Raw genomic sequence first — 19751 nt, 5'->3', positions numbered from 1 at the left:
TCAACAACAATCAAAGTAATGTTTAAAGAAAAACTCCCAAACAAGGCAAAAATGTCCCCCCTACAAAAATGGCAAAGTGTTCCTAAAACTTAAAAACCTAAAACTTTCTTAAAATGAAACTGGGCGTTTTGAAGAAATCTGAAATTCGCAGACTTTCGCCGCAGCGACGAGGTACGTTGGAATCCCGTTGTTCACTTCCTTCGCCGCGGCGAATAACAGAGCTTCGCCGTGGCAAACCTTCATGAACAATTCTGAATTTATAGAATTGCCCTTAGCTTATTTCTTTGCTTGAATCTTCAATCTCCAATGCTTTCCCATGGGAACAAGTTTCATAGTGCTTCCATCTGCTTTAGAACTCTTCCAAATTCCGAGATCCGCTCACTTCTGGGTCCAGAAAGTCCAATTCACTCATTATTTACTCAAAATGTCCATTTCGGCCGGAAACACAAAATGTAGAGAATTAAGAATCAATTCAGGCAAAAAATGAACTAAGAAGTATCTAAAATCTAGCCAAAAAGCCTAATAAAAACAGTATAATTCTCAGATTATCAAATACCCTCAAACTAAAGACATGCTCGTCCCCGAGCATCAGGTACAAAACAAAATGAAAGAAAAATAACAAACGCCCAAGCAAATGCAAAATAGCAAAATTACAAAAATTTAAAATGAAAAACATAAGACTCAACTCAGCACACGAACTGCCTATAATTTATACAAGTCTTAAAGGTTGTTGCAAAATTATTACTAGAAAAATGTTCAACACTCCAAGAAGTTATAAGTTGCATCAACTATCTTTCTCTACTGGTCCCCCAAGTAGTTGATCCCCACTTCAATCCACCTTCTGACTTCCCAGATTATTTTATGCAGAAATGCAAAGTTTATCAAATGGCGGCAGACTCCATAAGCCTAAATGTCGAACTACTCTCCACTAATGAGGATTAGACATTGCTAAGAATCAAAAGGTCTTTGCAAGCTTGTAACGTTAGGTTCGGGTATTGGACTCCAAAGGAAAGGAAAAGATAGTCAACAAGAGAACTCGGTTTCCTTAAAATAAACACTAAAACTTCCATTAACTTTCACTTTCTTTCTCAAGCATTACTCTAGGTGTCAACCAATTTACAACCCTCAACAATATACAATCTTATTTTTGCTATTGCAATGCAATTTTCGAATCCTCTTTTTTTTTTTTTTTTTTTTGAAAATAACAGTAATCAAATTGAGGTTAATTACCTCTCTTATTTTTCTTTCCCTTCTCACAACCCCCAAACTATTCTTTTAGTTCATTCACACAACTCTTTAAGTTCCTTGTGTTTGCATTAGGTCCAAAATTCTCCTAAAGGGTATGATTACGTGTTTAGGGTAATTGGATCGGATAATTTTTGGTTTGCAAGAAAATAAAAAGCAATGATAATCTCATAAGGTTCAAATGGGTGACTAAGGGAAAATTCATTCGTGGGTTGGTTGGAAAGGCTCAAACGATCCGAAAAATGCCTAAATCATTTCCTCAACAATGTCCATTCCTAGAATTTTGCCTCAAGCATTTCTCTACTAGGTTCTAGAGTCCACCAACATTATCAAACTTTACCTAACCACATAAAATGAATCTAAGCATGCCGAAATAAATAAATATGGTGGTTGAACCACTGAACAAACCTCAATCAAAATTCAGTCAATAAACATAAACTTGAAGCAATGCTTAACATTTTTCAACAATAAAATCCCAACAACCCTATTCTCATCATCGATTTATACAATTCATCATTGGCATACACAATAAACCCAAATAAAATAAACAAAAGTCCAAAAATTCTCAAATTTTTCCTACCTTCAAACTAATTATGACATTGTCCCCAATGTCACATTATGCATAAATTAGGAATAGAAAAACATAATTGAATAAAGGTACGAGATAGTTCCCTGATTAATTTGTGAAGTGGAAGCTTCACTCAACAGTGTGCACACCCGGTCCTTGACTTTTTCATCACCAACATCTATAAAAACAATTGGAAACTATGGTGTCCATTGTGTTAGAAAAAATTACTAACTAAAATGAAAATATTACAACCCCAATCTCGTCTTTACATCAACTATGAGATTAAAACAAAAATGAAACAACTAAAACAATCCAAAAGAAAAAGTATCAACTGAGTTCAATGTTCGAAATGAATTACAGAAACAACTAAAAACAAAGAAAAATAACAAAAACAGGTGCTCAGGTGCTCATTCTTCGGCCTCCTTGTCTCCCTCGGCGTCGTCCTCTTCTGATTCAGAGCCCATCCACTCATCTGAATCCCAGTCAACCCATTGGAATTCTGCAGTATCAACGTTGAGCTTGTTGAAGCTATTCTTCTGCATATCATACATTATTTGGGTCTGCTTTGCCAACCAATCCTGACATTTTGCCATACGTATCATCTGACCCATCATCTACTACATCATTTCCCTCGTGGTGGCTGTGGAACTGGATGATGTGGCAGTACCTTGGGTGGTTTGCTGTCGTTTTAGGCTGCTCACCGAGTTGCTGTGCAAGATGCTTATCATAATAGGCGGTGTCGAGGACTGGGGCAGCATGGATCAGTGGTTCATCATCAGTCTTCTCGACTTTTGCTTTAAGGCACAATGCTGTAATGAGCTGTGGGAATGGGAAACTGCCTTGCCCTGGTTGAGCTGCATTCTTGATACTCTTCAAAATAATGTTCCCCACATCAATTTTCTTCCTTGTGGCAATGGAATAGATAAGCAATGCCTTTTCATAAGTTCTTGTTCTATAATGCGTCTCCGGCATCATCCTTGCACTCACAAAATATTCCCACAACCGAGCCATCGGAGTTAGATTGGTTCCCTTGATAGTCTTCTTTCCTTTCTTTGAAACCTCCCAAGTGGTACCCGGTTTTGTTAAGACCGGAAGTATCACATCATCATCAAATTGTGTCGATTTCCACTCCGTATGCTCATCACAGGAGATTTGAGGTAATTCAAAGAACTTATTTATCTCCTCTACATCAAAGGGTACATCAATCCCCCTGTAACGCCCCACTTGAGGTACGTAGTTATTGTTCTTTCATTTGCTCTTATTTGAGATGGTATCTTGGTAATATTGTTTGATTGACATTAGTACGAGTGTTGTGTAGAATAATTGCCCTGAAATTGGTTAAAAATAGAAGAAGTGTAGTGTGCCAAGCTTCGCCGGGGCGAAGAAGAATCTTCGCCGCGGCGAAGAGATGTTGAAACCACGGGAAACTTTCTGGACAGTTTCGCCGCGGCGACAGAAGTTTCCTCGCTGTTTACTAAGTTTTAGATATTCTCTTCACTAAGGGCAATTTGACCATCCTACCCCTAATTAGCAGGAAAAGTGGGGAGTAAATTGTAAGGAAATTTCAAGGAGAATATGTTAGTATGGGGGTGTGTTAGTAAGGAATCAAAGGATATGGATGGGATTTCCATAAAAGAGCAAGGGCAAAATGGGAAGAATGAGTATTAAGAGATATTAAAAAGGGTTTAGCCTTTGAAAGTTCTTCATTTCCCAGTTCCACCGCCTCCTTCATTCCTCTAAACTCTCTCAAATTTCCTTCAATCTTTCAAGGATTTCCAAGAGCCTTTTTGAGTAACTTTTAGTAGGGTTTTAATCTAAAGCTTCCTAAGGTAAGGATTTTTGCTTTAGATGAGAGTTTTATTATGTTTTGATTAGAGTCTCATGTTGTGATTATTGGTTAAGTTGTAGAGGAAAAGCAAGCTACCAAAGGAAAGGAGAAGTGTTAAAGAAGCTAATTTCTCATAAGGTAAGTAAACTCAACCTAAGTTGAGATTTAAGAACTCTTTTGAGTAGATTGATATACATATGTGTATTCTTTTAATTGTTGAGATTAGTAGTTATGATTGAGTTATGAGAAGTGTTTTATTTGCTTGATGTTGGGTTGAATTTGATGGAAGTTGGAGGAAGTTTTGAGCAAGTTTATGGAAGTGTTTCTCTTTTGACAGGGAATTTAGGGGTTATGAGGGAGTTTTCTCCCATTTGGTTGATTAAAGAAAACAGAAAAGTTAGAGTTAGAGTAGAGTTATTTATGCACATGAGTTGTATGATGAAATGCTCAAGAGAATCATAAGTAAGGGTAGAAAGCCTTAATTGTTGCTACATGTCATAATTGCTTTTCATAAATGCATTAATGAGTATGAGTCATTGATGTGCATTAATTATGCTTTACTTATGCATTAGAAAAGAGAGTAGAGAAAGAGTAGAGACTTTTGAGTTTAGACTACTCTAAGAGTAGAAAGAAAGAGAGAATGAGCACTATAGAGTAAAGCTAGAGTAGTGCTTAATAAGAGAATAGAGTAGGTTGTGCGATGGGGAACTTGTGAGTACGGGTAGAGTGTTCCCGCATGTACGCCGCAGCAATAAAGCGGCCAGAGTATCAGAAAGAGAAGTGGTGTAGCCCGTAGTGTACATGCGGATGAGGGCTATACCCGAGTTTACCCGAGAGATTCTATGCACTCACATGGCCAAAGGTTCCGAATCCATGCATAACCAAGTCCGATCGGCTAGAATGAGTAGAAGTCACTGGGAGTGGGAGCGAGTCCCAGCCGTGCCTCCGGTCAGATGGGGCCGTGACTTACTAGAAAGAAAGTTAGCATAGAGGAGTTATGAGAAAAAGAAATTATATAGTTATGATTAAAGAAAGAGTTACGGTGATATTAGAGTTCAGGAGTTTACTTACTGAGCCTTGTTTGTGCTCATCCAGTTGTTCCCTATGTTTTTGCAGGTTCTAGATGAGGACACCGTCGGATGGACATCGGCACACGAAGAGAAATGGCTACACTGTCCACCCTATTTTGATAGTTTTGCATATGTCACAAACCTTGTATATATTTGTATAAGAATGCATATGTTTAATGAAAGAAAAATTTTGGGGCCCAACTTTTTATATTATGGTTACGTGTATTTTCACTGTGCATGTTTTTATAAGAATTGAGTCATTACACCCCCCACATAGACAAACCCCTCATTGCACTCAAGGATGTTGGCAAAAAACTCTCTCATGATCGGCTCTATGGCCGCATTCACGGGTTGAATCATAAATAACCCCCAACGTCTCCCTTGACTCCATTCTTCAGCATGGACAGTGAGAAATCCACGCTCGGCAATGAATCCTTTATCCTTTCTTCGGCTGCTCCTTCATATCATTTTCAAGCGTTGTCACTTATAAACCAATTGTCCACTTTCTTCCCCTTTCCTTTACCTTTGGATGGTACTTTGACCGACATTTTCCCCACAACAACTCAACTCAATATTTCAATTCTAAGCACCCTACAAACAACCACACTCAATCCTGCACAAGCACCACAACTTCCAAAAACTATAAAATGACCCCTAAACTATGAATTTTCTGTTAGAGTAGATGCCCTAGAGCCAATCAATTATTGTAGAATTGACTCTTTGTAATAATGTTCATTAATCAATAAAAGGCATTTTATTCTATATCGCGTAAATCATTATTATTGTAATATGTATTGATATATGTCCTTAGAATGGTAGAACTGTGACGAGGGTATCAAGTGTTTCAAATCTTGATAGTGAGAACCCTATGAGCACATATGGTGGCCATTCTAGAAACGTCCGTAGCCCCAATATTATTCTGAAGTAAAGGCATAGATAATATGGTAAGGCTATCATAGTGTTGAATGACTATGTCGAAAGGCAGTGACTGATCTCACTTGTAAAGGTTGTTTGGTGACAACTGGTACAACACATGGGTGCTTGCTGTAGGCGGATATACCGCAGCAAGTTCACTGGATTGACCCACTAGAGGATTCCATATGGATGGTAACCCCAGTGTCTATGGAACAAATCCTCTAACGAATGGTGGTGCATGTGATCCTTAGACTTGAGATCATCGGAGCTCCTTGTGCACCGATTGGTGTAGTTTGACACTAGCCTAACGCAGTTCTTTTTAAAGTTGTTACGGTGGTAATTGACTGCATCAAGGAGTGTATCAAGACTATGGTGGATTGACAAAGGATTCATCACTCCCGGGTACGGGAAAAGTTATCTCACAGCGCAATTCAGTATATGGCAATGACACTAAAACTGTGGCCACAGTGGGATTGAGTTGTTGCTCTATCCGGTTTATAATACAGGTCATTGGTCCAAAAACTGAATACATAATATCGAAAGTAACCGAAGGTTGACACTATTTCTATGCCTTCGTCTCGTTGAGATAACGAATGATGAAAGGATCGAATTGTACGGTAACCATATCGTTGACATGTAGCTACTTTGCTGAATCCGAATCTATCGGGTGGCCATGATGCCTTGCTAGGGGCCAATCTTGGTCTGTGTATTAGTGAGATGATTAATTGGTGTTAATCGCGATACTATACACTGCCGATATGATGAGGAGCCTATGGGTCACACACATAGAAGATAATTTAAGAGCCAAGAAGAAAGAAGGGCGTTTTCGTCTTTTTAGGCGAAAGGGTATTTTGGTAATTTCACAGTGCAATTAAATTTGCTGAGGTCGTAGCCTTTTTTTAATTTGTTAGAAAAATTAAATAAGTGAAATTACGTTTAAATGTGTGTTCGCACATATTTAATTAAATCATCATTATTGTTAAATGTTAATTAAATATTAATTGATTTTAATTGAGGTAATGATGAATTAAATTAAAATATCTAATTGGGAGTGTTTGGCAACATGGGGTGTTTGGGTTGGAGCCCAAGCCCATTCCATATGGGAATAGGGCAACTAAGTTTGCCTATAAAAGGAAAGGTGTTTGTGTGATTTGTTAATAATTAAATTTTGCCCTTTTGAAAGAAAAGAAAAAACACACAACACATACACACTCTCCCACGCCACTTTCACTATTTGATTGAAAAATCAAATATTTCTCTTTTCTTCTTCTTGATTTCTTAAGGCCAAGGAGGATCTAGCAAATCCCTCCTTGGTTCCTTGCGATTGTCTTCGTATGGACTTCTACGGTTCGATCCTACACTTGGATCAATAGCAAACACGTTTAGAGACAATATTGGTGGAGCCTCCAACGTGGGTATGAATCTAAACTTTAGATTTATTTTCTGTAGATGCTTGTTGAAATATATAAACTGTAATTTTTCTGTGCCCTGATTTTGGGTTCTAAGGAACAATCCATGGTTGTAAAAAATTTGTTTTCTGCTACATAACCGGGTCGTTTCCTAACATTTTCCACAATCAACCAAACACTCCAAAAATCAACACCCAAACTCCCAATAGTACACAATTCAAGATCCACACTTCCGTAATCACAAGCAAAACAAAAACTTCACAAAAATCCCAAAACTTAACTTCAACAATCAAAATTTTCAGATCCACACTCAAAACTCGCAATTGTGTAATTCAAAGTTAGAAGGGCTTGAAATCTTACCAATCCCAAGAAGCTTTCACCACCAATTTCTCATATTTCAATCCAAATCGCAAGATCCCCAATTTTTGCAAACCATGGGTTTCCAAAATTTTTCGCAATTTTTCGCAAAAGATCCTCGCTGAAATGAGTTGATTTTGTGTTTGGGATGGTTTAGGAGTTAGAGCAAGTGATGGAAATTCACTGGACAGGCTCAAGATTGAAGGTGGAAAGATTTTCTCTCGAATGTGTTTGAAGGTTTGTGTGAAAAATGAAGAAAAGAAAGTGGGTATTTATAAAAAGCAGACTTCGCAGCAATGACGCTTCTTCTTCGCCACGGCGAAGTTCATCAATCGAATTCTAGGGTTTTTAAAACCCAGTCAATACCACGACGAAGACAAATTCTTCCCCGTGGCAAAAAAATACAGTACCTATGTAATAGCTGCTTTCTACTCATATACGGATAAAAGATATATAATGAAAACACATGGAAAATAACATAAATAGTTGGGCCCAAATTTCCTTTCATTAAACATATATATGTATATAGATATTCTTAACACAAAAATTGTATCATGTACAAAAGTGATCAAAAACATGGTGGACAGTGTAGCCATTTCCCTTCGCTTGCCGACGCCCATCCGACCGTGTCCTCACCTAGATCTTGTAAAACATAGGAAACAACGGGGTGAGCACTAAAACAATGCTCAGTAAGTAAATCTTCCACTCATCTAACCCCGTAACTCTCTCTAATTCTTTCCTTACAATTCTCATTTACTCTTTCTCTTATACTTCTCCCTATTTTCTCTTTCTCATAACTCCTTTCTACTAACTCTCTTTAGTAAGTCATGGCCTCATCTTACCAGAGGCACGGCCGGGACTCGCTCTCGCTCTACATGACTTCTACTCATTCTTAGCCGATCGGACTTGGTTATGCATGGATTCGGAACCCTTGGCCATGTGAGTATATCATCTCTCTCTCGGGTACTCTCAGGTATAGCCCTCATCTGCATGCACTCTCACGGGCTACACCACTTCTCTCTCTCATACTCATGCCGCTCTCTCAATGCGGCATACATGCAGGAATACTCTACCCATTACTCACGGGTTCCCCATCGCACAACCTACTCTATGCTCTTTCTCTCTTTCATTCTCTAATGCTCAAACTCTCTTTCTCTTTACTAAAGCTGACACTCAAAATTCTCTATTCTTTTTCTACTCTTTCTCTAATGCAGAATTAATGCATATGGATGACTCATGCTCATTAATGCACTAATGAAATGCAATTATGCTATGTAGTAATAATTAAGGCTTTCTACTCTTACTTATGCTTCTCTTAAGCATTTCATCATACAACTTGTTTGCATATATAAAACTCTATGTTAACAATAACTCTTCTCTTCTCTTGAACCTTCCTAATATGGGAGAAAACACCCTCATAAACTCTAATTTCCTGTCAATGAAACAAACACTTCTATAGGGTTTACTCAAACTCCCTTCACGTCAATCAAACTCAACTCAACACCATAAAATCTCAACACTCCTCATATTCCAATACATTCAATACTCATTAATAATCTCATCTCATCTCAATTTCTCAATGAACATAAGATATACACATACATACATAAATCTCTACTCAAAAGAGTTCTTAAATCTCCCCTTGGGTTGGATTTACTTACCTTGTGAAAAAGTGACTTCTCTAGTACTTTTCCTTTCCCTTGTTGTCTTGTCTTCTCTCTACAACAACTCAAAACAACAACAAGAACCATAACAACCATAGAAGACTTCAATATAACTATAAGCAAACTCACATCCAAAGCAAGAATCATTACCTTAGGATGCTTTAGATGAACTCTCTACTCAAAATTACTCAAAAGCTCTCTTAAACCCCTTAGAAATCTTGGGAAAATTGAAAGGAAACTTGAGAGAATTAGAGAATGGTTATGGCAGTGGAACTGAATGAAATGGAGGGTTTATTTCACTTAACCCTTTTTTAGCTCATAAGATAACCATCACTTCCCAACTTTGCCCTTGCTCTTCCTTGAAAATTCCATCTATCTCTTTTGATTCATTTCACTCACACCCCCACACTAACCTATTCTCCATAAAATTTTCTTACATTTTACTCCCCATTTTTCCTGCTAATTAGGGGTAAAATGGTCATTGTGTCCCAAAGGAAGAATTCTCTAGAAACTCAATACACTTTTTGTCAAGCCCTTCGCCGTGGCGAAGAATCTTTCTTCACCCCGGCAAAAAATTACCGAACCTACACCGTAGGTTGCAGGGCTTCATCGCCGCGGCGAAGCTTCTTCTTCGCCCCAGCGAAGTCTGTAACACAAAAACTTTGCCAAGTTTTACAAATTTCAGGGCAACCACTCAACCAACTCCCAATATCTATTCAACCAGGGCCAACTAAATATTATTACCACTAAACAAACTCAATTAAAGCAGAATCAATGAATATTTAAGCAATACAGCAAATCTTAACTACATATCTCAAGTGGGCGTTACAACCTACCACGCCGCGACCAAGAACAATATTTGCCACGACGAAGTTTCCTTAGTAAAAATTCACGCCACTTGCTTCGTCGGAAAAATACAGGAGATACTTCGCCTCGGTGAAGAACAATCATCGCCGCAGCGAAGTCTGGGACTTTTCCACTTCCAATTTTTGTTAAATGTTCCTCGCCACGGCGAAGAAACTCCTTTGCCTTGGCGAAGTGTGGAACATTTTTCTTTTTTCGCCTTAGTTCGAAACTTCACCTGAAACACCCAAAAGTGCACAAATTAAACTTCCTCTAAAATCAAAAGATAACAAAACAAATGCAAAGCAATAAACAATATAATCAATTAAAAACACTTGGGTTGCCTCCCAAGGAGCGCTTGTTTATAGTCGGAAAGCTCGACTCTCTCAAGTTCTTATGTCGGGATGTCAAGGCGGATAGCAACTGACTTGCAACTGATCACGCCATCAATGTACGGCTTCAATCTCTGTCCGTTGACCTTAAATGTGCCCTTCTCTTCATGGGACACCTCTACCGATCCGTATGGGTAAACCTTTGTAACTATGAAGGATCCGGACCATCTAGACTTAAGTTTTCCAGGGAAAAGTCTAAGTCTAGAATTAAACAATAACACTTTCTGCCCCACTTCAAAGTTCTTCTTCCTAATATGCTTATCAAGCCACTTCTTGGTTTTTTCCTTGTACATCCTAGCATTCTCATAACTTCATGACGAAACTCATCAAGTTGGTTCAAAGTCAACATCCGTTCCTCCCCAGCAGCTCTTAAGTCCATGTTTAACTGTTTGACTACCCAGTATGCCTTATGCTCGAGCTCTACTAGCAGGTGACATGCCTTCGCATTGACCATCCTAAATGGAGACATACCAATCGGAGTCTTAAATGCAGTGCAGTAAGCCCACAATGCATCATCCAACTTCCGTGACCAATCCTTCCGCAATGCATTGACTGTCTTTTCCAAGATTCCTTTCAATTCTCTATTTGACAGTTCCACTTGTCCACTGGCCACGTATTTCCCCAACAGTGCATCCAATTGCCTGTTGCAAAATGTGATCCTCCATCGCTGATTATTGCTCATGGTACCCCAAACCTCAAGAAAATGTTTTTTTCTCACAAAATTAACCACCACTCGGGCATCATTAATGGCAATGCAACTGCTTCCCCCTATTTTGATATGTAGTCCACCACTACCAAAATGTACGTATTCCCATAAGAATTTGGGAAAGGACCTATGAAATCAATTTCTCATACGTCTAAAAGCTCAACAACTAAGATATTGTTCAGTGGCATCTCATCCCGCTTTGAAATATTCCCACTCCGTTGACACTGGTCGCATTCCTGAACCATTCGGAAGGAATCCTTGAAAAGGGTTGGCCAATAGAACCCAGACTGCAGAACCTTGTATGTTGTCCTAGCTCTTCCAAAATTACCACCCACTTCCCTTTTGTGACAATGTTGTAAGATACTTTCCACTTCCTCTTCCGGAATACACCTCCGTATCATTTGATCAGCACAGTGTTTATAAAAAAATGGTTCTTCCCAAAAGTAATACTTCAAATCAGAGAAAAACGTCATCTTTTGTTGGAATGTCATGCCTATTGGGAGCACTCTCGACGACAGGTAATTCGCAAAATCTGCATACCATGGTACCTCTTCCACTCTCATTAATTTCTCATCTGGAAACATTTCTTTGATTTGGGTTTCCTCTTCATTTCCCTAAATTGGTCATTCAATCCTTGACAAATGATTCGCTACCATATTTTTCAACTCCTTCTTATCTCGTATCTCCAACTCAAACTCTTGTAGCAATAGGATCCATCTTATCAGCCTCGGTTTCGCTTCTTGCTTTGCCAATAAGTGCTTAAGTGTTGAATGGTCTATGAAGACTATCACCTTGGCACCTTGCAAATATAAACGAAATTTATCAAAAGCAAAAACCACAGCCAACAATTCTTTTTCAGTGGTGGTGTAATTCAATTGTGCATCAGCAAGCATTTTACTAACATACTGAATTACATGCAACACTTTTATTTTTTCTTTGTCCTAACACTACTCCTAGTGCAAAATCACTAGCATCACACATCAATTCAAATGGTAGTTCCCAATCGGGAACTGCAATAATAGCTGCAGATACAAGTAATTTCTTTAGAGTTTGAAAGGCATGCATGCATTCATCATTAAAATCAAAAGCAACATCTTTAATCAATAAATTACAAAGGGGTTTAGAGATCTTAGAAAAATCCTTGATAAACCGACTGTAAAACCCCGCATGCCCCAAGAAACTTCGAACTGCTTTAACATTTGAGGGTGGTGGTAGCTTCTCAATCACATCCGTCTTTGCTCGATCCACTTCTATTCTGTCTTTTGAGATTCTATGACCAAGCACTATCCCTTCCTGGACCATGAAGTGGCACTTTTCCCAATTGAGCACCAAGTTCGTCTCCTGACATTGCTGCAAAACAAACAAAAGATTAGATAAACAATGATCAAAGGACGAACCAAAAACAAAGAAGTCATCCATGAAGACTTCTATAAACCTCTCCACCATATCACCAAAGATTGATATCATGCATCTCTGAAATGTGGCTGGTGCATTTTATAACCCAAATGGCATCCTCCGGTAAGCAAAGGTTCCATAGGGACAAGTGAAGGTCGTCTTCTCTTGATCCTCAGGAGCGATGGCAATCTGGTTGTACCCTGAATAACCATCCAAGAAACAGTAGTAAGCATGTCCTGCCAACCTCTCCAACATCTGATAGATGAAAGGAAGTGGAAAATGATCCTTCATTGTCGCTTCATTTAATTTCCATTAGTCAATGCACACTCTCCAGCCTGTTACTGTCCTGGTTGGTATCAATTCATTACTCTCATTCTTAATCACTATGATACCTCCTTTCTTCGGAACTACTTGCACCGGGCTCACCCATGGACTATCAGAAATAGGATAAACTATATCTGCATCTAGAAGTTTCACCACCTTCTTTCTCACCACTTCCTTCATCGAAGGATTCAATCTTCGTTGTGGTTGAACTCTAGGCTTGATATCATCCTCCATGAGTATCTTATGCATGCAAAAAGATGGAGAGATGCCTCTAATATTTGAAATAGTCCATCCAATTGCTGATCGATGTTCAAAACCCGAATCAATCGCTCTTCTTCCAAATTGCTCAACTTTGAACTGATGATTACTAGGAAGGTCTCTGAATCCCTAAGATACACATATTTGAGGTGGGAAGGTAAAGGTTTCAACTCAAGCTTCGGAGGTTCTTCCTTTCTTTCCTTTTCTTTTTCCTTCTCTTTCTCCAAATCAAATTCCTCAAATTCAAGATCTTGGTTCTCATCAATCGGCTGAAGTGCTTCCAAAAATCTAGCACATTCATTATTTGCCGACCCCTTTACCTCTACTGTTCTTGATTGTGTAATACATGCTTCTAGCGGTAGTTGTGGAGTGTTCTCTTCAATGGTCTCCGCTACTAGTTTATCCACCATATCAACATTAAAGCATGAATCCGTCTCGGATGGAAACTTCATAGCCTCAAACACATTGAACGTTACTGTTTCGTCCTGAACTCTCAACAGTAACTTTCATTCTTGCACATCTATGAGTGCTCTTTCTGTGGCCAAAAATGGTCGGCCCAAAATAAGAGGTATTTCATTATCCTCTTCCATGTCCAAAACAACAAAATCTGCCAGGACACTTTGTCCACCTTCACTAACACATCCTCTACTATACCCCTCGAATGTTTTATGGATCTATCTGCAAGTTGCAACGACATGGTCGTTGGCTTCACTTCACCAATTCCTAATCTCCTGAAAATAAAAAAAGGCATTAAATTGATGCTAGCACCTAAATCACATAATACTCGATCAAAAGTAATGTCTCCTATAATGCAAGGAATAGTAAAACTCCCTGGATCTTTGAGTTTCGGGGGTAGCTTCTTTTGGAGAATGGCGCTGCACTCCTCCGTGAGCATCACTGTTTCCTCATCTTCTAACTTCCTTTTATTTGATAAAATCTCCTTGAGAAATTTCGCATAGCTCGGCATCTGTTGCAATGCATCTGCAAAAGGAATGTTAATATGCAATTTTCTAAATATTTCAACGAACTTGGAAAACTACTTATCCTGATTCTTTTTCTTTAGTCTACGAGGAAACGGCACAGGAGGAGTGTGATGTGCCAATTCTGGCGGTATCTCGGGAATGGCAATTTCTTCTTCCTTTGTCTTTGCCTCTCTTCCCGTTTGTGTTCATCTTCCCTCGAACTGGTCGGTTTCTCTTCGGCAATGATCTTTTCATCAACTTCTTCCTCAGACTCTTCCTTTTCTTTTGGTGGACTTCCTTCTTCTCTTGATTTTTCCACCTTTTCTAAAACTGTACCACTTCTCAAAGTTATTGCATTTGCTTGCTCACGTGGGTTAGTCACTGTGTTACTCAGTAGTGAGCCCTGTGGTCTCTCATTCAACTTGTCAACCAACTGACCCACTTGTACCTCTAAGTTTCGAATGGACGCCCCCTAATTTCTAAAATTCATTCTCGCCTTATTCATAAAACCCGTGGTCTCTTGCATAAACTTCCTAAACATGTCCACCAATTTTGTCACTCGTTGCTCTCCTTGTTGGTTGTTCACCCCTGTTTGGTTATTTGGCAATGCCCTTTTGATTCCATTGATTGTTTTGCTGATCCTGTTGGTTTTGATTTCCCCAAGACAAGTTCAGGTGATTCCTTCAACCAGGATTATATGTGTTGGAGTACGGATTGTTCGGTTGCCTTTGATTTCCAGCCAAGTAGTTAACCTGCTCCGATGATGATGATGATGAAGCAAATGTGTTCCCCACTTGAAAGTCACTACTCACGTGATTACCTACACAAAATTCACAAGTTAGTTGAGGTGCTTGAATGGAATTTACCTGCATACTTCCCAACTGTTTTCGAAGTGCTGTCAGTTGGGCTGAAATGGCTGTATATTCATCAACTTCATGAAGACCCATGGATTTCTTTGGTTGCACCCTCTCATTAGGTCTTTGATAATTGTTGCTTGCCAGAACTTCAAGTAACTCGTGAGCTTCTTCCGGTGTCTTATTTTGTAGTGCTCCTCCCGATGCTGCATCCACCATAGTTTGCACATTCACTGTTAATCCATTATAAAATGTTTGGACTTGCATCCAAACTGGCAACCCATGATGTGGACACCTCTTGAATAATTCTTTGTATCTCTCCCAAGCCTCATACAATGATTCTGACTCTTCCTGAATAAATGATGTGATATCATTTCTCAGCTTTGCCGACTTTGCTGGAGGAAAGAATTTGGTCAGGAACTTCTGTGCTAAATCATTCTATGTGGTGACTATTCCTGATGGTAGTGCCAGTAACCATCCCTTAGCTTTATCCTTCAATGAAAATGGGAATAGTCTCAATCTAATGGTGTCATCTGACACTCCATTTGACTTGAAAGTATCATAAATCTCCAAAAAATTTGCAATGTGTAGATTTGGATCTTCCTTCAAATCTCCCCTGAACTGTACCGACGGCTGGATCATCTAGATGATTGCTGGCTTTATTTCGAAGTTGTTGGCTTGTACCGCTGGTCTAGTAATACTCGACCCACTGCCTTCAACTGAGGGAACTGAGAATTCCCTCAGTGTTCTATTCTCTACCATCTATACGACTATGACTTCTGGTTCAAGTATGGTTTCTTGTTCTCTTCTCTCTCTGTTTAGTCTTCTGGTGGTTCTTTCAAATTTGGGATCAACAGGAACCATTGGCTTATGTCTTGCTCTTCGCATAAACTACACAGAAAAATAGAAAGAGTGAGATCACACCAACCTAAAAGATTAACGAAAATTAAACAAACAACAATTAAGTAAAAATAACACTCCAATCTAGCTAACACAAGAAAATTTTAATGTTAACACGAAACTCAATCCCTGGCAACGACGCCAAAAACTTGATGCGTTGTAACTACAACAAGCAACGTAGCAAGTGCACTATCGCACAAAGTAATAAAATGATGAGTGAGTATCGTTCCCACAAGGATTGATTTGTTAAGCACTAACTTTCCTAAGTGTTTCTCAGGTTGGAGTAACCGCAATTGTTTGGATTAATGGGAGAATTAAAATTTAACTAAAAAAAAAACCTCTAAGTATTAAAAACTAAAAATCAAAAGAAAGAAATTAAACGCAAGGATAATATCAATTTAATAAACGGTTAGGGTTTTGACTTAATTCGGACTCTATGGATGGATTTAATGGATTATGCTAATTCCACACTCACATGCACGGATTGTAAATCGAATTCTCTAAATTGTCAAACATACCTTCTTAGGCTATGAATTTCTACTTTTCTCTATTACACTTCCGCACCCAACAAATTGAAGAATAATAGAATCAAGTTCATTAAGCTAATAGAACCCTAGATTGATTTCATTGGTTCTTAAATCTATCTCTAGCATGTAATACTACAATGGTGATTACCCAATATGCTCAACATGATTCATTTCTCAATCTCATCATGTTCATCAAATAAATTCCATAAAAATAGAATAACCACACAATCTATGCAATAGAGGATGGAAATAACAGTAATCAATTCATTAATCCATAAAAATCCTAACTTCGTCAAAACCCTAACCCAAAAAGGGTTAGTTTATAACTAATTTAACATAAACAACAAAGAAAACAGTAAATAAAACAGTAAGCATATTGAAATAAAGAGAAAGAAAAGATATCTCCCCTAGTTGAAGAATCTCCAAGGTCAAATCTCCAATCCTCCCTCTTTCTCAACAACAATCAAAGTAATGCTTAAAGAAAAACTCTCAAACAAGGCAAAAACGTCCCCCCTACAAAAATGGCAAAGTGTTCCTAAAACTTAAAAACCTAAAACTTTCCTAAAATGAAACTGTGCGTTTTGCAGAAATCTGAAATTCGTAGACTTTTGTCGCGGTGACGAGGTAAGTTGGAATCCCGTTGTTCACTTCCTTCGCCACGGTGAAGAACAGAGCTTCATCGTGGCGAACCTTCATGAACAATTCTGAATTTACAGAAATGCCTTTAGCTTGTTTCTTTGCTTGAATCTTCAATCTCCAATGCTTTCCCATGGGAACAAGCTTCATAATGCTTCCATCTGCTTCAGAACTCTTTCAAATTCCTAGATCCGCTCACTTCTGGGTCCAAAAACTCCAATTCGCTCATTATTTACTCAAAATGTCCATTTCTACCTGAAACACAAAATGTAGAGAATTAAGAATCAATTCAGGCAAAAAATGAACTAAGAAGTATCTAAAATCCGGCCAAAAAGCCTAATAAAAATAGTATAATTCTCGAATTATCAGCCTTCCTAGCAAAAAGGAAGAAGAATGTTACTTCTTCATCAAGTACATTCTAGATTGAGATTAACTTCTCCTGTCAACATCTTGCATCATTGACACAGGAAGCGGTACTCACATTTGTTATGATGCACAGGAACTACAGCAGAGTAGATTGCTCGTTAAGGGAGAGGTGGACCTATCAGTTGGAAATGGAGCATGTGTTGCTGCATTAGCTGTAGGATATTATCGTCTGATTTTGCCTACGGGTTTGTTACTTAGAACTTGTGGATTATTATGATTTTTCCTCAGCTTCTAGAAATAATATTTCCGTGTCCACTTTGGACAAGTGAGAATATTGCTGTACTGATGGATTGTTGTCTTTTAGTATAAATAATATTCTTTATGGAATTGTTTCATAATAATATGTTCTTAAATAGGCAATAAGGATATTGTAATGCCCCACTTGAGTTACGTAGTTAAGATTTGGTGAATGGCTTGAATGTTTGTTGATTTATCCTCATTTGAGTCTGTATGTTGTTAATATTGCTTGGTTTATCCTTAGTTGAAAGGGTGTTTTGGTTTGGTTGAGTGAATGCCCTGAAAATTTGTAAGACTTGGTGAAATCTGGATGTTACAGTCTTCGCCGGGGAGTGCTACATCCCGTGTAGCTGCTGTGAGTTTTCACCGGGGCGAAGAAATAGCTTCGTCGCGGCAAAGACTCGGTTGAATTGTTTTCCTTGAGTTTTAGGGAATTCTTCCTTTTGGGACTCAATGACCATTCTAACCCTAATTAGCAGGAAAAGTGGGGAGTGAAATGCAAGGAAATTGCATGAAGAATAGGTTGAATGGGGTTGTTTTTGCAAAGAATGAAATGTCATTGGTGGAATTTCAAAGAAGGAGCAAGGGTATATTGGGAAAGAGTGGAGAAAATATGAGATATTAAGGGTTTAGCTTTAGAATCCCTTTCATTTGCTTCTTCACGACCGCCTCTTTCATCCTTTATTTCTCTCAAATTTTCATTCAAGTTTCCAAGGATCTTTGAAGAGCTTTTGACTAGAAATTGTTACAAGTTGATCCTAAGCACTAAAAGGTGAGAATCCTTACTCTAGATGTAAGTTTTATTGTTGAAAGAGTAGGATCCTTATTGAGTTTATATTAAGGGTTTAAGAGGAAGAATCAAGCCTTCAAGAGTAGAAAGCTTAAGTGGGTTCTCCTTGAGCTTAAGGTAAGTAAATTCACCTAAGTTGTGATTTACTTGATTGAATGATGGGTAGAGATTTTATATATGTGCTTAATGCTTGAATTTCTATGTTTGAAATGAGTTGATGAATTCAATGTTGTTATATGAAAGAATTTCCACCATGAGAAGGGTGGATTGTGTTGTTAAAGTTTGGTAGAAGTGTGGATAGAATTAGAAGAATTTGAGAGGAATATTTGAAGTGTGTTTTCCTTGCAGGATGTATGATGTTTTAAAGGAGTTGAACTCCTATTTTGGATGATTAAGAGAGAAATATCATTAACAATTAGAATAGAGTTTATGTATGCACACATATTGTTTGATGAAATGTCTAAAAGAAGCATGAGTAGAAGTAGAGAACCTTACTTTATGCAACATAGCATATTTGCATGTCATGAATGCATATAAGAAAGATTTTAGGCATGAGCCATCCATATGCATATGTTTAATTGAGTAATCACATGAGAAAGAAATATGAGAAATGAGAAAGAAATACTCTATGAATAGAGATAAAGAAAAGAACTAATTCTCTTAGAATAAAGAGAAAGAAAGAAACTAGCACTAGAGAATAAAATGATTATTAAGTGCTACAGAAAAGAAAAGAAAATAGGTCGTGCGATGGGGAACCCGTGAGTGTAGAGTTACCCGCATGTAAACCGCCATGAGAGAGAGCGGTCTCCGCCATGAGAGAGCGGAATGAGAATGAGAAACAGAATCTGTATAGCCGTGAGAATACATGCGAATGAGGGCTATACACGAGAGAGAGTAAACTCACATGACCAAGGGTTCCAAATCCATGCATCGACCAAGACCGGCAAAGAATAAGAATAAGAAAAGAATAGAAAGAAAGTGCATTGTTATTCTTTAATATCTCATCCATGTATGGTTTTGATATTCTCCATGGGTGATGAGAATAGAAAGAAAGAAAAGAATGGTAAGAGTTAGAAGTAGAGAAAGAACAAGAGAGATTGAACTAGAGAGAGTAACAAGAGTACGAACAGATTTGTACGGGGAGTATAGAGTAGAAGATTTGCTTACTGAGCATCTTTGTGCTCACCCCATTGTTTTCTCTATTTTTCAGGACATAGGTGAGATCGTGGTCGGATGGACGTCGGCAAGTGGGGAGACTTGACTGCACTGTCCATTGTCTTTTTGAGAGTCTTTTGTACAATGATGTTATACTATGTAAAGAATGTATTTATTAAGTAAAGAAAATTTTTGGACCCAACCTTTTTGATAAATATACTTGTCTTTTTATTGAACTATTTTATGAATATGATAGTAGAAATAAGTTGTTACATATATTCTCAAAATAA

At 38.2% G+C, this 19751-nt stretch overlaps 1 protein-coding gene and 1 non-coding gene across 2 annotated transcripts; one reads left to right on the top strand and one right to left on the bottom strand.

Annotated features, from left to right (window-relative positions):
• Positions 1–10293: 10293 nt before the first annotated feature.
• On the bottom strand, positions 10294–10973 carry LOC116125348. Its single transcript, XM_031411081.1, has 2 exons — positions 10583–10973; positions 10294–10439 (listed from the first exon to the last, which is right to left on the bottom strand). Exons 1-2 carry the CDS (start codon positions 10971–10973, stop codon positions 10294–10296), a joined length of 537 nt encoding a protein of 178 aa, XP_031266941.1.
• Positions 10974–15067: 4094 nt separating this feature from the next.
• LOC116125383 lies at positions 15068–15174 on the top strand. Its single transcript, XR_004127323.1, has one exon. It is a non-coding gene; the product is annotated as a small nucleolar RNA R71 (small nucleolar RNA).
• Positions 15175–19751: the final 4577 nt, after the last annotated feature.

This window comes from Pistacia vera, unplaced genomic scaffold (assembly GCF_008641045.1).
Source record: "Pistacia vera cultivar Batoury unplaced genomic scaffold, PisVer_v2 Contig163, whole genome shotgun sequence".
Classification (NCBI taxonomy): Eukaryota; Viridiplantae; Streptophyta; class Magnoliopsida; order Sapindales; family Anacardiaceae; genus Pistacia; species Pistacia vera.
Note: the sequence above shows the minus strand (reverse complement) of the source record. Positions and strands in the feature narration are given on the sequence as shown.

Bases quoted from the DNA above. Each gene is read 5' to 3' on its own strand.
- LOC116125348 (XM_031411081.1), bottom strand. From the start codon at position 10,973: ATGAGCAATAATCAGCGATGGAGGATCACATTTTGCAACAGGCAATTG. The intron at 10,440-10,582 runs GTACAAGGAAAA...GATCCTTCATAG, and splicing joins AGTTATGAGAATGCTAGGAT to TTACAAAGGTTTACCCATAC.